The following is a 16,419-nucleotide window of genomic DNA, read 5'->3' as shown; positions in this document are numbered from 1 at the left end:
AATGAGCTTTAGGTGACAATAATTTGAATCAATTCATTTTATAGCACTTAAACCTAATACTGTGTAATGGTGTGAATATAATATTGTTAAGAATCTGCTCCAACAAACAGACATAAATCAAAGAATGATGATGCTGTTTTAGTTATTAAACACAAAATTAATATATATTTACCTTGCCAGAGTCACGACTCTTTGCTCTCACTTTGTTGACCTGGGACTCCTGAAATACAGAAAAACAGAAAAATGTTGAAATGTTGAAAATAGCCTACTAGGTTTACTATACATAAAATAAATATGACAGTGTATCAAGTAGCCCATTGTTTAAAAATAAATGTGAGTCCTTACCCCTTCCTCAGCCTGCCTCTTGTAGGCCTTCACTTTGAGCTTCAGTTTGTTAACCACATCCTGCAGCCTGGTAAAATGTTTCTTGTCCTTCTCAGTCTGTAAAAGAAAATATAGATTTGTGTTTAAATATATTTCATGGAAAGTAAGCCAGATTGATCTTTACAGTACATGTAAAATCTTAATGTAGTTGTGCCTGATAGGTGAGCTCCTTCACCCTCCTCTCATATTTGCGGACACCCTTAACAGCATCTGCTCCACGTCTCTGCTCAGCCTCAACCTCTGCCTCCAGCTCACGCACTTTTAGAAAACCAGAAAGTGAAGATAATATTTAGGTAATATTTGTTTTGCATATTTTCTTACATTTGCTCTACCGTGCAGATCTTAACAGAATTGTCTTATCCTAGACTCAAGTTTCTGGAGCTAGGATGCTTCATTTCCCAGGTTAACTCATGAAAAGATTTTTGAATGACTGAAGAAACGACAGTTCTTGTTTACCTGAGAGTGCAGCAGTCCAACACACTCACTGGCGTCCACCAGGTCCTGATCAGCAATTTTGCAGCTTCTCTCTGTCTGTTCCAGAGCAGCTCCAAGTTCCTCAATTTCAGCCACCATGAGACCGTTCCTGCTGTCTACCATACTAGCTTGTTCCTTGAAGTCATCCTGGGCTCTAACAGCATCATCAAGGTGCAGTTGTGCATCCTGGTGATGAAATATCAGCAAAATATTCACAAAACAGCCAAAATGTAAGTGCACTGATTACAGTCTGTGAAACAACTCTATGTCTTACAATACCTTCAGCTGTGCTTGCACATTCCTCAGCTGCTTATGGGACTCAGAAGCCTGACGATTGGCATGGCTCAACTGAATCTCCATCTGATTTAGGTCTCCCTCCATCTTCTTCTTGATTCTCAGGGCATGGTTCCTGCGGAGGCCAACACCCACTGGAAACAAGTCTGATTTACGACCAAGAATTCGGACACAACTCTCACAGGAGAAGCTCCGCACGAGGTGGGAGTTGAAGGTCTCTCGGACAGGGGCCTCCTCCAGATGTTCCCAGTTCACCCATACTACACATTTGGGTTTACCAGGTCTGTCCAATGGCTTCCTCTGCCACCTAACCCAACTCACCACAGTTGACAGCTCCGCCCCTCTCTTTACCCGAGTGTCCAATACACGCGGCCTCAGGTCATGATGATGATGATCACAAAATAGATCATATATTTGGTGCATAAGCACAAACAACAGTCCTAGTCCCCCCCCCCACAGATCGTAGGCGTAGGGAGGCGACCCTCTCGTTTACCAGGATAAACTCGTAGCAGCGCTCAGCTGGGGGCTAGTTAGTATCCCCACACCAGCCCGGCGCCTCACACCTTGAGCAACTCCAGAAAAGAATAAAGTCTAACCCCTATCCAGGAGTAAGGATCCAGAGTCTCGACTGTGAGTAGAAGTAAGCCCCACCATATCTAATCGATAGCGCTCCACCTCCCGCACCAGCTCCAGCTCCTTCCCCCCCAGCGAAGTGACATTCCATGTCCCCAAAGCCAGCTTTTGCTGCCCGGGTCTGGTCTGTCCAGGCCCCCTGCCTTTACTGCCATCCATTTGGCATTGCACCCGACCCCAATGGTTTCTCCTGAGTGGTGGGCCCGCGGGATGAAGATGTGGCCACGTCACTCCTTCGGGCTATGCCCAGCCGGCTCCGTGGCAAGCCCGGCCAGCAGGCGCTTTCAGGCCCCCCTTCCAGGCCTGGCTCCAGACGGGGGCCCCCGGGCTTCCTCCGGGCCGGGTCTCTTTACATCTTCTGTGTACGTCCATGGGGTCTGTGAACAATTCTTAGTTTGGCCCCTCACCTGAGACCACTCTGCCTTGGGAGACCCTACCAGGAGCATATTTCTCCCGACAACACAGCTCTCAGGTTCATAGAAGCACCCAAACCAAGGTGATGGTTCCCGGAGAAACTTTTCGGCAACTATCAAATTCACAAATCCGAACAAAATTCTTTAATGTGTTCTTGCTACTTTTTACTACTTAACCTCATCCAGTCATTAACTTCCAGGCTTTATTTCATTGTCTCCAGACAATATAGGTCATATGGAGAGCAAAGTCAAAATCAGTGATGGCCCTCTTACCCCCTTTCTGTCTATTTCAGAACATCCCTTAGATCCTTTCTACCACCTGTTGACTGACTCCACTCATAGTGAGGAGTTACTTATGTGTGTTACCACTTATATCTTTAGTTAATGTAACTGAGTTCTGCTCAACAGGAAAATGTAAAATTAAATTAAAGATTTGTAATTCTCACATTATGCTCTGTAACAGTACTGCATACTTGGACTACTGTTGTCCAATACATCCTATTAATTAAAGTAAGTCGATAATATCATCACAAACATGAGCTTTATAGATCTTGTACAACACTCACAGACTGGAATTGGAGTCCTTGTATTAAATGTGTGTTGCTGACAAAGTATAAGTTAAATGGGGGACACAAGCTGAATATGGTTAGGAGGACAGCTGATGGTTACATGAGATTGGCATTTGCTGCTAATACATCTTATGTTTCAGTTTTCCATCAGCAAAGGCACATCTTGAATTTGTGTTAATTCCTACCTAAAAAAGGAAACCTTAATTTTAGGTCTTTTGACAAACAGTTTATTCATTGATATTGGTTGATATAGTTACAGTAAAAATACACATGTATTCTAATGCTTCTCACAGATTATTTAATTTATTTGATAAAAAAAATAATCTTTAAAATACTAAATACATCAACAATCAATATATAAATAGTTTCACAATAAATAAATAATAAATATAATAAAAAAATATACAACCACTGCTTATGATAAGGTGTAAGGGATATGTCTGTGGTATTCACACTCATATGTCAACCTATTAACACTTTAAGTAACTCTGCAGCTTCAAGTCCATTTTTGGCTTCATGCACATCACTGCACTTTGAATGTCAACCATTCCGGTTGTTGAGCAATAGAATTTTTAAATGTCACTTGTCATCCAACATATTGACATGATGTCACAATCTGAAAAATCTCTGTGATAAAGAATGATTTAAAGTCAGAAATGTTAATTAGGGCCCGAGCCAGCAACCGCTGGAGGTCCTTGTTGAATTTCCTATGTTTCTTATTATTATGAGGGATCGAGCCAGCAACTGCTGGAGGTCCCTATTGTATTTGCTAGAATTCTTACCTATTATTATTTTTGCCCCCTTCAACTGCATTCAGCCCCTCTGAACATAAATGAAAACTCAATTTTATTTGGCAAAGTTGTCAGGCCTGGTGAAAATGGGATATTCCCTGCGTCGTTTTCGGGTTGGCCACTACCCCTCCCTGTCCCAGTGAAGAAGGTAAGCAACATTGTGTTCAATGACATGCTAATTAGCATCATTGCAGGGAGTCTGTGGGGATTTCTCTGTCCCTCTTGCTCTTTTTACAATTATATAAATTATATTATTATTGTACAGTATATGATCTTGACTCGTTTTTGATTTATATAATTTGATAATAGTATTTTGAGTGTCACAGTGAACAGTTGTGCATTCTGCATTAATTAATGATTGTAAAAACTATTTGGTTAGTATCTCTCAAATGTCACATTAGCTACCTTTCATGGGAAATAAAGACATGAAAGTATAACAGACAGCAATTTAAGAGAAACCGTTTAATCTTTATTGTTTCAGCATGAATTATATCATATTATATGATTCAACACAATGAAACACTAAGCATGCTTTACTCAGCTGCTTCTTTTCCCTGTAATAAACAGATAAATTGTTTGTGTAAATTTGATTTTAATGAGCTGACCTGATAGATGAGCTCCTTCACCCTCCTCTCATATTTGCGGACACCCTTAACAGCATCTGCTCCACGTCTCTGCTCAGCCTCAACCTCTGTCTCCAGCTCACGCACCTTTAGAAAACCAGGAAGTGAAGATAATATTTAGATATTTGTTTTGCATGTTTTCTTACATTTGCACTACCATGCGGATCTTAACAGAATTGTCTTATCCTAGACTCAAGTCTCTGGAGCTAGCATGCTTCATTTCCCACATTAACTCATGAAAATATTTTTGAATGACTGAAGTAACGACAGTTCTTGTTTACATGAGAGTGCAGCAATCCAACACGCTCACTGCATCAACCAGCTCCTGCTCAGCGATTTTGCGGCTTCTCTCTGTCTGTTCCAGAGCAGCTCCAAGTTCCTCAATTTCAGCCACCATGAGACCGTTCCTGCGCTCTGCCATACTAGTTTGTTCCTTGAAGTCATCCTGGGCTCTTGACAGCATCATCAAGGTGCATCCTCGTAAAGTAAAATCAGCAAAATATTCACAAAACTGCCAAAATGTAGGTGCACTGATTATAGTCTGTGAACAACTCTATGTCTTACAATACCTTCAGCTGTGCTTGCACATTCCTCAGCTGCTTCTGGGACTTCGGGGAAGCCTGACGATTGGCATGGCTCAACTGAATCTCCATCTCATTTAGGTCTCCCTCCTTCTTCTTGTTGATTCTCAGGGCATCGTTCCTGCTCCTGACCTCAGAATCCAGAGTGCTCTGCATGGAGTCAACCACTTAATGCAATATGTCAACTGAAGCTCCTTGATCTTCTTCTGAAGCTGAGCACCCAAGGACTGCTTATCCTCAATCTTGCTGAGGAGCTGACTGATTTCAAAGTCCTTCCTGTGAGAATAATAGATTTGGTAAATAGTAAGAGTTCATGCTGTTGACCAGAATTTTAAAGAGAATGGTTGGCAATTTGAAGTTAGTTACTTTTTCATTTTCATCAGACTGCTGCTTGTCATTCTCAAGATCCGTGATGGATTCCTGGGCCAGTTGCAGATCACCCTCCAGCTTCCTCTTAGGTCTCTCCAGGTCCATGCACAGCTTCTTCTCTTGTTCCAAAGAGCCCTAAATCTGAGCATTAAAATTAGTATTTAACTATCATATTCAAAAGGAAACATGCTTTGCCAATCCAAATGACTTTGCAAACTTACATCATCCACTTGCTGCTCAAGCTTGGTCTTGGCCTTGGTCAGAGTGTTGACTTTGTCTTCCTCAGCCTGCAGGTCATCAAGAGTTTGCTGATGAGCTTCCTGAAGGGCCACCTTTACTTGGTCAGCTTAGCAATGCTCTCATCCTGAGAAGCCATCTCCTCAGTCAGGTTCTTCACCTGCATTTGCAAGAAACATGTTATTACATGCCAATCTATGAATGTTACTTGATCTGCTCAATATTAACAATTGCAAACCTTGTTCTCTGTGGCATGTTTCTCTTTCTCCACTTTAGCTAAGGTAAGCTCCAGGTCATCAATATCCTTTTTGAGCTCAGAGCATTCATCCTCCAGCTTTCTCTTCTTGGCAGTGAGCTCAGCATTGATTTCCTCTTCATCCTCCAGTCTCTCAGTGGTCTCTTTGAGTTTGGCTTCCAGCTGAATCTTACTCTTGATAATTCCCTCACATCTTTCCTCAGCATCTGACAGATTCTCTGATTCCTAGTTGGTTTTATGAAAATAGACGTAAGCACATCAACACTGAAAAGCATGAAAAAAGCAGTTGTTCTATCTTCCCCTAGTTCTCCTTCATCTCAGCCAGCTCCTTCTCAGTTTCAGCACTCTTCAGCAGAGGCTTGATCTTGTAGTACACCTTCATCCATGGCCAGTGTTTCACATTCATGAATGAGCGGACATTGGATGGTATAGATTGCTTCCCTGTGGACAAGAAGTTGCTGTTATGGACAATGTTGTTCATCATTTTTCATAAAATCTCTCAAAATGTTATATTTTCAACATGCCTCCTGGAGCAGAGACGCCCTACTTATATATATTGTATAAAATTGTGTTTTATATTAAACTGGTCCTATGTATGAATGTACCTTGTTATTGTGCATTCAATACTAAGATATTCAAATAATACACAGGTTCGTATATTCATGTTTTTATTTTAAACATGTGCAAGGTACAGTGAGCAGGGTGGCCATCCAACTGCCATTCATAAAGATAACATAACAAACTGATACCTGCCAAGATCAACAATGTCTGTCAATTGCATGTAATCATGCATAAAAGCTATTCAAATGGGCATTTCTAAAACATAAATGTGGAAACGAAAATTAGTGATGCTTGTTAGAGCCACTGGCATGCATAAACATAGCTGTTATCTTGCATACAATATAGAACTATTAAAATAATTGACAGATTCATGTTTTAATTTTAAACATACATGTAATATGGGCAGTGAATCCTCAAACCATCTATGGATGGCATAAATACTCCCACATTAGTGAGATGTCTGACCCTGATGAGTAGCACACAACTTGTCTAACCTTGGATGTATGGAGGTTGTCAGGCAGAGAGTCATATCAGCCTCAGGCTGCAGTCTTGACCTGTATTTGTTTTTCAGGTAGGTGAGTGAGGAAAATCCACTTTCACAAAGATATGTTGTAGCAAAGGGCAACAGGCTCATCATTGCTTTTGCTGCCAGTTGTGAAAAGTCATTCTGGCAAGATATCCAGAACTGGGTGAGTGGTTTAGTTTCATATATGTTTCTGAATGTGCTGTGAGTGGACAGTTCAATGAGCTGATCCTCCTCTGTCACCGTCAGGCGTGCGTCGTCTGCTGCGTTGTCTCTGAATGGAAACTGTATCCATGTCTTGTCCCTGCGCCAGGAGTCGACCTCAGAAAAGTTGTTCTTAAATTGACCATGGAACGCCTCCAAGTGCGCAAGAATCGTGTGTGTTACAGGAGGCGAGAGCACAGCAGAATCTCCCAGCTCATCCACTGATGGAAACATGGAAAATATTCCCTCCCCTTTTGACGAAGCCTTCCATCCGGTCATACAGCTGAAAGGCATGTGTGTTGCGACCTTGCATAGAACTGTTAAGTTTGTTCAGCTCAGCAAAAATGTCAGCAAGATAGGCAAGTTTGGTGATCCAGACATTGTCGCTGAAAAGTGCAGCCAGTTCTCTGCGCTTTTGGAGAAGTAAAAACTCCCTAATAGAAGTACGTAATTCTAACACACGCGCCAACACTGTTCTGCATGAAAGCTAGCGCGTCCTTTGCAAATGCATCTGCCAATCTCAGCTTCTCTATCAGTTGCGCCCTCACATCTGATGCCATCTCGTCAATACGGCGAGCAATGGTTGTGTCCGACAATTTCATTGGAAATTCAATGCCATCTGTCTCCTTGAAGGTAAACCCAAACTTCATATAATTTTCTGTATATTTTCGGGTCTTCTCTATTTTACGCTTTCCCTTTACAGCTGCGGGGCCTACAGCAGGTACATCTTCACTTTCATTTTCACCTGCGGTTTCTGAGGTGGAGGGTAGGCCTATCTCTTTTGTGCTTGTGGGTTTTTTTTGTAGTGTTACAAAATGATCAGTTTTTTCATTTTTTCGATCCAAACATAAACACTAGCTGCTTGCATAATAAGAATGGGCTCTCAGCCAATCACGGGGGAACCTGACAGAGCTAGCGTGTCAAATACAGTCTCGTGATTGGGACAGCAGCGATAGGGGCGGGTCCTCCTCGTTGATGGGAGAGGTTTTGTGAATGAACCGGTGCCCAGCTTAAAGAGCTCCTGTGTGTCGCTGAATGTGTGCATTGCTGACTGAAAGACATCTTCTGCCTCCATTTATCTGTTCACTACAGTGTGTTGGATTCATGTTAATGTGTATCTAAAGACATTTAAATTTGTGGAAAAAATTGCGGGGGAATATTAAAAAAAAGTCTAATCAACCGAAACTTTTGCGACCCCCCTGCAGCACCTCCGCTGCCCCCTAGGGGATCGCGGACCCCCTGTTGAAGACCACTGCTATAAAACATACTAAAGATTAAACTAGAAAGGTAGAAAAGGAGCATGTACCCTACACAATCATTTCAAAATGAAAAATATATAATATATTTACTGTATTTTAAAAAATACTTTTTTGAGATTAAGAAAACATGTTTAGAATTTTTTTTATCTGCATCAGGATCTATATCTAAATACTTTAAACAGTAAAATGTAATTATGCTAAATGGCTGACAGTTGTGTCTTTTTGCACATTAGCCTTTTTACAAGAGTGAAATGTGCCAAATTTCAAGTGAGTCAGACATGATGAGTTCTGCAGCACCACCTTTGACATAATGCAATGAAGTTTTACAGGGTCACTTGGTATACATGTGCTTCTAAATTTGGTTGTAGTTGTGATGTATGCACAAAGTACTTCAATTTATGTAAAATAACCCATACAAGAATTAGGTAATTGGTATTAATACAATCTTGTATCAAATGGTAAAATTAAATTAATAACTTTTTTGCAGACTCACTCACATATTGAATACATTTGGTGATAACCTGATTAGATTTGTGAGTAAGAGTAAAATATATTATTTATCATTTAATCATTTAATATTAAAGAACCACAGAATCTAGGGCATAAATGATCTGGGGTTTAAGCCTCTTGGTAACAAGTTACAAGGCAATATGTAATGTTTATCCATGGCCACATGATGGCGACGTTGCATTGTCTCCTTCATGGCCTAATTCCCCATGGGTTATGTTTTTCAGGATACTCTTCTATACCATAAAGAAAAAATTGACTGAAAAATATGTGCTCTGGCATTCAGCACCTTGTACCTTTTATAAGAGAATTAGTGGTCAGTGTGAACATTTTCTTTAATTAGTCTGCATCATAATTGTGTTAGACTATCTGTTGATACCTCTGCTTAAAGTCAGCATAGGGGATTCTGCTGGGGAAACCTTTTCTGCAGATTCTGATACCCTCCAGCACACCGTTACACCTGAGCTGGTGGATGACCAGGAAGTTCTCCATCAGACCTGTAAAAGAATATTTCTTAATTACTTCCTTAAATGAATATAGTAGTTACTCTCTTTGTTGAAGCAACACAACCTGAAGTAAACCATACCAACTCTATTGAGATCATGGTCTCTATGTACCTGGAGTCTTTGATTCATTGGGAATCAGGCAGCGCACAAAGTGAGGATGGGTGCTCCTCAAGTTAGTCATCAGCTTGCCCAAGTTCTCCTGTAGATCCAAAATGGTAACTCTTGTCATAAAATGTCACAACTGTGATATTAAACATAGATAAGATTTTATACCAAAGTTTGAAATGTTAAATCTTACCCTAAACTGTGAAAACACTGTCTGCATAGAACCGCCCTTCTTCTTGCCTCCCTTCTTGGCACCACCAGTCTCTGTGGATGGTTTTAAGTGGACATGTTTTTTCAATTTATTTACATGAACACATGCAATAAGTTAGGTAAAAAATATACATTATCTATAAGCTTGAAAATCTAGCAATCTATCTACTATCATACCCTCAATAACAAGAGAATAGAGATGAACCAGCAGTTTCACTGAGGACTTCTGGTACAGCTGAATAACAGATTCATTCAGTGGATCCTTGTTCTTGTCCAGCCAGCCGCTGATATTGTAGTCCACGGTACCAGCATAGTGCACCAGGGAGAAGTGGGCCTCTGCCTTGCCTTTGGTGGGCTTTGGCTTCTCAAATGCTTTGTTTTTGCCAAGATGCTGGTCATACAGCTTGTTCTTGAAGGATGTGTCAGTGGCCTTGGGGAACATGCACTCCTCTTCAAGGATGGAGAAGATACCCATGGGCTTTAAAAAAGTAGAATGATGTATGTAATTATGTCATACATTAAGTGAAAACAAGAACAATCAAAAAGAATGACAAAATGAAATGATTACCTTTTCAATCAGCTCAATGCAGGCAGCCAAGTCCATGCCAAAGTCAATGAACTCCCAGATAATACCCTCCTTCTTGTACTCCTCTTGCTCCAGGACAAACATGTGGTGGTTGAAGAACTGTTGCAGTTTCTCACTGGTGAAATTGATACATAGCTGCTCCATTCTGTTGAACTGTGAGGGGACAAAAATTCAATGTAATGTCTTTCAGACAATAAGAATAATTCAGTCATGAAAAGTATCAGCTGATGAATCGTTTGAAATGAAGCTTAAATCAAAGATTTCAAATCCAGCAATATCCAAGACACCAATGAAGAACTGCCTTGGCTGTTTAGTGTCCAACATCTGGTTGATACGGGTGACCATCCACAAGAACATCCTCTCATAGATGGACTTGACCAGGGCAGGCACTACGTTCATCACCTGAAAACAAGGACGAATGATTTCACTGAAGTCAGTCAAATGTTTTGTAAAATGCTGGATTACTGATATACAAAAGTAGAGCTTACTTGCACAATACATCTGATGTTACAAACCTAAGCTAAACTAAACTAATTAACTTTCTCACTTTTTTTTTCGTATTGTAGATGCACATGTACATGTAAATGTAGTGCTTGGAAATGCATGTGAACCAAAAAACTGATAGCAGTATATCTCAATTAGCTGAGGCACTGTCTGTCCTTTGGTGACAAACTCATTTCCGACCTTCACTCTGGGATAGCACAGAGCCTTCAGCATGTCAGCAGAGTTCAGACCCAGCAAGTAAGCAACCTTGTCAGCGTCTGAAAAAGTTTAGTGATTTATACATGCGGTCTAGGACTGTGACCTTCCATCATAATGTAAAAGAAACCAGCCAGATAAAGAACTTCCTTTGGTATTCACAAACTATTCACTTTGAGCTGACATTAAATACTCACCCTCTGTACCATCTGGCTCAGCCTGTTCCTCACGCTGATACTGCTTGAACTTCATGTTACCATGGTGGAGCACAGCACCAGTATTCTTGTAGATGCTAATCTTCTCTTCATTAGTGAAGCCCAGGATATCAATGGGATTCTGTTTTAAAAAAGGTGACCACACAAAAGATAATCACTTTAAAAACATTTAAATCTATTAAAGAGCAGTTTTGATATTGCACTTTGTACACAAAACACATTTCAGTATTTTGAAGAAAAAATGACTCACATCAGTGGCTTCCAGTTCCACTTTGTCATCAATGCTGGCAACAGTGATCTGACCCTGGCAACACATTGGGAAGTCGTAGGGGTTGGTTGTGATGAGTGACATTTTCGGAGATCAAAAAAGGGGTGACAAATGTATTAGATTGTCGCACATTGAAACTAGTAGGTTGTAGAATTGTTACAACTCAATCTGTTTACCAATCAGCTCAGGTTTGTGGTTGGTCATCATCTGGTAGAAGATGTGGTAGCCTCTTTCATCAGGAAGCTGGATTTGTTACTCTAGACTTCTCCAGCAGATCTACAGAAGTTGTTAAAGAGTCAGAGACTGTCTAATTCTCAATTCCAACTATTTGTATGTACTATGAGACCTACTTACATGTCTCAATATCAGCACTAGCCAGTTTGCCAGTTGTGCCGAAATGGATTCTGATGAATTTACCCTGTTTGGAACAATGGAATTTTGAATATCCCTCATAATGGGCAATGTGTAACAACACCTCTCATGTGTAGAAATCCTCCATACTTACAAAACGAGAAGAGTTGTCATTCCTCACAGTTTTGGCGTTACCATAGGCCTCCAACAGAGGATTGGCTGCAATAATCTGATCCTCCAGTGACCCCTATAATCCAGGTTTAAAATTGATGTCAGAAAATGAATGTATGTATTCCATACTTAAAGAACACTGAATTGTAATCATCATACAGTAACAAACCTTTGATGTGTCCCTCTTCTTGTCTCCACCAACTGAGATTGTTGCGAAATACTGGATGACACATTTGATGTTCACAGTCTTTCCAGCACCAGATTCTCCACTAGGTATAGACACAGACTTGTAAGAATTTTATCATGTTAGATTATGTTCAGCAAAGTCAACAAATGTGAAACTTACGTGATCAAGACAGACTGGTTCTCCCTATCTGTCCAATTGGGAAAAAAAAAACAAAAACTGATAAGCGTTGTCAGAGACAGAGAAGATGTGGGGTGGAGCCTCCATACGCTTCTTGCCTCTATAGGCATTTACAACTTCCTGATCGTACACTGGGAGCCACTTATTGTGGTTCACAGTGGCACAGAACAGCCCAGAGTAGGTCTGAAAGTGATCCAGCAGTTAACTCTTAGTATAGGTAGTTTTGCTGTACAGGTATATTTCTCTTTTCTTATTAGGAAGCTTTTCTTACATAGATCATCCATGCTGCATAATGCTCTTTGAGGTTATACAACACAGAGGCTTCATTGAGATGGGTCATCATGGCCATGTCCTCAATTTTGTCAAACTGACTTTGCCACCATCTTTCTTGAGGATTGTTGCCTTCGAGTACAGCTCCTTGGCATCGGCCATGTAGCAGGCGGCCTTGGCATCAAAGGGTTTGTTTTGAGCATCAATTCTCTCCTTCTCTGGCTTACGGAGGTATATGGCAGCTTTGCCATCAACGGCCATCTCTGTGTCCGTACTCATGGTGGTGGCTAATGTCTGCAGCAAGTCAAACAATAGCAATCTTAGACTGATGTTTTATGCTCAAGTGATTTAACAGTGCCCACGTGCCTGGTGTTTTACTAAACAGTTAACATATTCACACCTAAATACGGTTTTGCATCATTACAGGCAGGGCCGCCTTAACCTAATGTTAGGCCCCGGGCTGAGAGGTTTTGTAGGACCCTGATTTATAGAGTCTCATTTTAAAAAAGTGTAATATCTAGGTAATCTACATCACAAAATGCATTAGTTTCTTTCGAGACATACAACAGTGAGTTTTCCCTCTTTGAGCCAGAAAACACCATAATACTGTCATTAACATATCACTGAACACAAGATACTTTATTTAACAACCACACACAGCAACTTATGGTGATAATAAAACCAAAATGTGTGAAAGTATGATTTCAAACGATATTATGAAAAACATCACCAACCATCACCTGTCTGCACAAACATTGATAATAACTGATAACAGCATAAGCAAAGAACAGCAACAGATCAAAGTAGGAGCCTCTTCTCTGGCCTCAGCGGGCCCTGTGAACCAATCACATACACCTGCACAGACACACAAACACATTCCATTCAGCACCATGGATAGCAACATGGCCTACTGCCAGGTACCAAAAAGATGAAACTGAGCAACAGTTATAGAAGGTTTGCAGTATAAATGTGCATTTCTCTTAAAACAATGCACAACCACAACAATTTAAAACCTGCACAAGCTATAAATACAGCACTTTCTTACCTTTTTAGAAGTGCTTTCGTCTGGTCTTCTATGAAGAAAAGGCCCTAATTATGTCCTTAAAATCCAAATCACGAAGGATGTCATGCTCAATAGACATCAGTGTGAAATGACTGACTCGGTCTTGCTGCATGCTTGATCGTAGTCTATTTTTCACCAAGCCCAGTTTGGAGAAGGACCGTTCTCCACTCACGTTGGTCACTGGCATAGTCAGGAATAGCCGTAGAGCACTATTCTGTGTTTGGAAACACTGTATGGAGTTTTCTTCTTCTTAAAAATTTCAGTAACTCCACTGCAGACGTGCTGCTCACATTTTCATCTTGTACAAATTCTCTGAACTGTACCACCTCCTCCACAAAGTCCTCTTCCAAGTCACTGTTGTATTTCCTCTGCAGGCTCATCTTTGTATGAATGGTACCTTCTGTCCAGTTCTGACACTTAACCGTCAATGATAAAAATATACACAGATGTATAGAAGCGTTTGCAGCCTGATAGCTCGCACTCAGGCTCAGATAACTCATCAGCCTGTCTCTTTCTTTTTTCTTTCGCTGGGTGTCTGCTTTGTACTCATGAGACACATTGGGGGACATGTTCCTTGCAGCTGTCTCAAAGCTATCAAACTGATCCCGGAGGCCTGCTACATATTCACGCAATGACCGAACCAGATGCACAGCATTGCACAGATCCAATTCCACCGCTTGTAGTGCAGTAGTCACACCCTGGAAACGTTGAAGGATGACATTCCACATGTTGCACATTAATGCAATTTCCAGTTTGTTCATCTTTTTGTGCAGCCTCCTCTCTTGTGCTCATCATCAGCAATGTTGAGTAATGACTGCTGGATCCCTGCGTAGTTCTGACATAGGGCTTTGGTTACGACAGCATGTGTTGACCATCTTATGTCAGAAAGCGATTTCAAAGTCTCTATTCTTTAATTATCATTGGGCTGCAACCCTGCCCTGATCATCTGCCAGCGTGGTCTTTGATGAATAGTTGAACAAAGCTTGTACAAAACCGAAAAACTGTTCAGTCTCCTCACAGCAGTTCAAACTGTTGACCCCCACCAGGTTATGTGCTGCACACACTGTGCTGTGAAATATCACTCTGCTGATTACTTCCATCAGCTGTATGAATTCCTCACACACATTCAGGGAGAGGTAGGATGGGGTTCCTCTGCCAGCCTTTCCGTATTTTTCAATATGAGCCTTTAAAAAAGGCTCAAACTGGCTGATCAGCTCCATGCACCCCAAATAATTGCCGTTGTCAGTGTCTCCAAACCTGTGGCTGTCACCCCTGAAAGCAAGTCCCTGTTCAGCCAAAAACTTCACAACAATAATAACTCTTTGTAGAACCTGTGTCCAGTATTCACACTCCTCATTGAACTGTTTTTTGAGTTCTGAGTCCACTGTCCCACTGTCAGCTGCTTGATTGATGTAAGCAATCATGGCTTTTCTGTGAATGTCACAGCTTTCATGTTCTGCTATACGATCATTAGCATGTTTCCAGTCAAAATAACCCCCACTCACAAATGCAGACTTTTCCTTGTTCTCGCCAAATTTTTGCATGCCAAACAAAACACACTACCTGCTGATGGTGAATAACAGAGCCATTCTCTGGGCACACACTCTCCGTTACTGAGTTTGCGTTTGAAATGCATTTTTGAGAAAAATCTTCTCTGCTGTTTATATTGGCGTTCCGATGCCGACACGTCAGCATCTTTATTTTTACAGGACTCCGGTCCCATTTCCGCCCAATAAGCCCGCACTATTGTGTCAATATTGTTTCCCCAGCGGCCCGGGTCACTGTTATATGGGTCATCTGACTCGTCTCCCCCTAACTGGTTTGCGGCCTGGTCCTCTCTCTGGGGCTCGTGTGCTCCCTCCTCCTCCTCCCCTCCATTGCTGCGGGCGGTCCCCTGCTCCTCTCCAGCTACATTCACCTGCGCTGCCTGCGCCTCCTCCGCTCCCTCCGGTGTGTGGGATAGCGATCTTCCTGCTGGGTCCATCTTCAGTAGCAGCTGGCTTAAAAAATCCGGTGAGCTTTGGGATGCTCTTTAGTAGATCTTTTCGAGCAACTCCTTCTTAATAAGTTTTTTTCTTTTCTGGGCACCACTCTCAAATGTCCTCCCCGACATTTCACTTAATGTCACTCAATCATAGAGGGACACACCCCAAAACTAACTATAGACATTCTGATAGGAAAGCCCACGGGCCATAGGCTATGGGGCCACGTGGGTCACTCCTAAATTGGATTAATCAGCAGCCATGTAACGTGCGATTAGAGTGATTGACAGAAAACCTGACGAGTTACAAAACAATATGACCTTTTCAGCTCATCATGAACCTGAACTTGGGAGGCCCCTGGGCTTCAGTTAAAACTTGAAGCCTTCAGACTGACAGACTGATTAATCAATTATAATCAATTGTTATTTGAGATTTGTAAGCAATGGGTGAACAACAGCTAAATATAAATTAATTTTCGAAGCATTCTTTAGCTATAACCAATCATCCTGTAAGGGGGGTTCGAGTCTAACCCAGCTGACATTGAGCCACAACTATTCACGCTTACATTCACAATTTAGAGCTGCCAATTAATGCAGGCATGGTGAGAACATGCAAAATTCACACAACCTGCTGTAGCTGGTTTGGCAGGTTGGAACCTAGACCCTTCTCAGTGTGAGGCTAAGCACTGCTTCACCTTGCCATCCACTGACTAAACATAGATATACTTATACATATGATAAAACTGTAATCAATACTAAAAGCTGCACATACCTTATCCTTTCCTTTTGTGAAAAGAATGATATATTCCACAATCCTGTTGAAAACATGTTTTTGTCAGTGCAGAAAACATCAAAATGAATTAACAAACACATATTATATTGTAAAATTACAAGGAAATTATACATTGAAAGCACAGAGTGCATTGAATAGTAATACATATATATTTCTACT

General features: G+C 41.2%; 1 protein-coding gene and 1 pseudogene across 1 annotated transcript; both read right to left on the bottom strand.

Moving 5' to 3' along the window:
* Window positions 1-532: 532 nt before the first annotated feature.
* LOC127353465 (myosin heavy chain, skeletal muscle-like) lies at window positions 533-1,584 on the bottom strand. The gene is made up of 3 exons (XM_051382732.1): window positions 1,138-1,584; window positions 841-1,044; window positions 533-642 (listed from the first exon to the last, which is right to left on the bottom strand). Exons 1-3 carry the CDS (start codon window positions 1,573-1,575, stop codon window positions 556-558), a joined length of 729 nt encoding a protein of 242 aa, XP_051238692.1. The 5' UTR covers window positions 1,576-1,584; the 3' UTR covers window positions 533-555.
* A 2,507-nt stretch (window positions 1,585-4,091) lies between these two features.
* Window positions 4,092-12,717, bottom strand: LOC127352607 (myosin-1-like; annotated as a pseudogene).
* Between the last annotated feature and the right edge of the window lie 3,702 nt (window positions 12,718-16,419).

The sequence above is a fragment of the Dicentrarchus labrax genome, unplaced genomic scaffold (assembly GCF_905237075.1).
Source record: "Dicentrarchus labrax unplaced genomic scaffold, dlabrax2021, whole genome shotgun sequence".
NCBI lineage: Eukaryota > Metazoa > Chordata > Actinopteri > Moronidae > Dicentrarchus > Dicentrarchus labrax.
The sequence above is the reverse complement of the archived record's forward strand: the minus strand, read 5'-3'. Positions and strand labels throughout refer to the sequence as shown.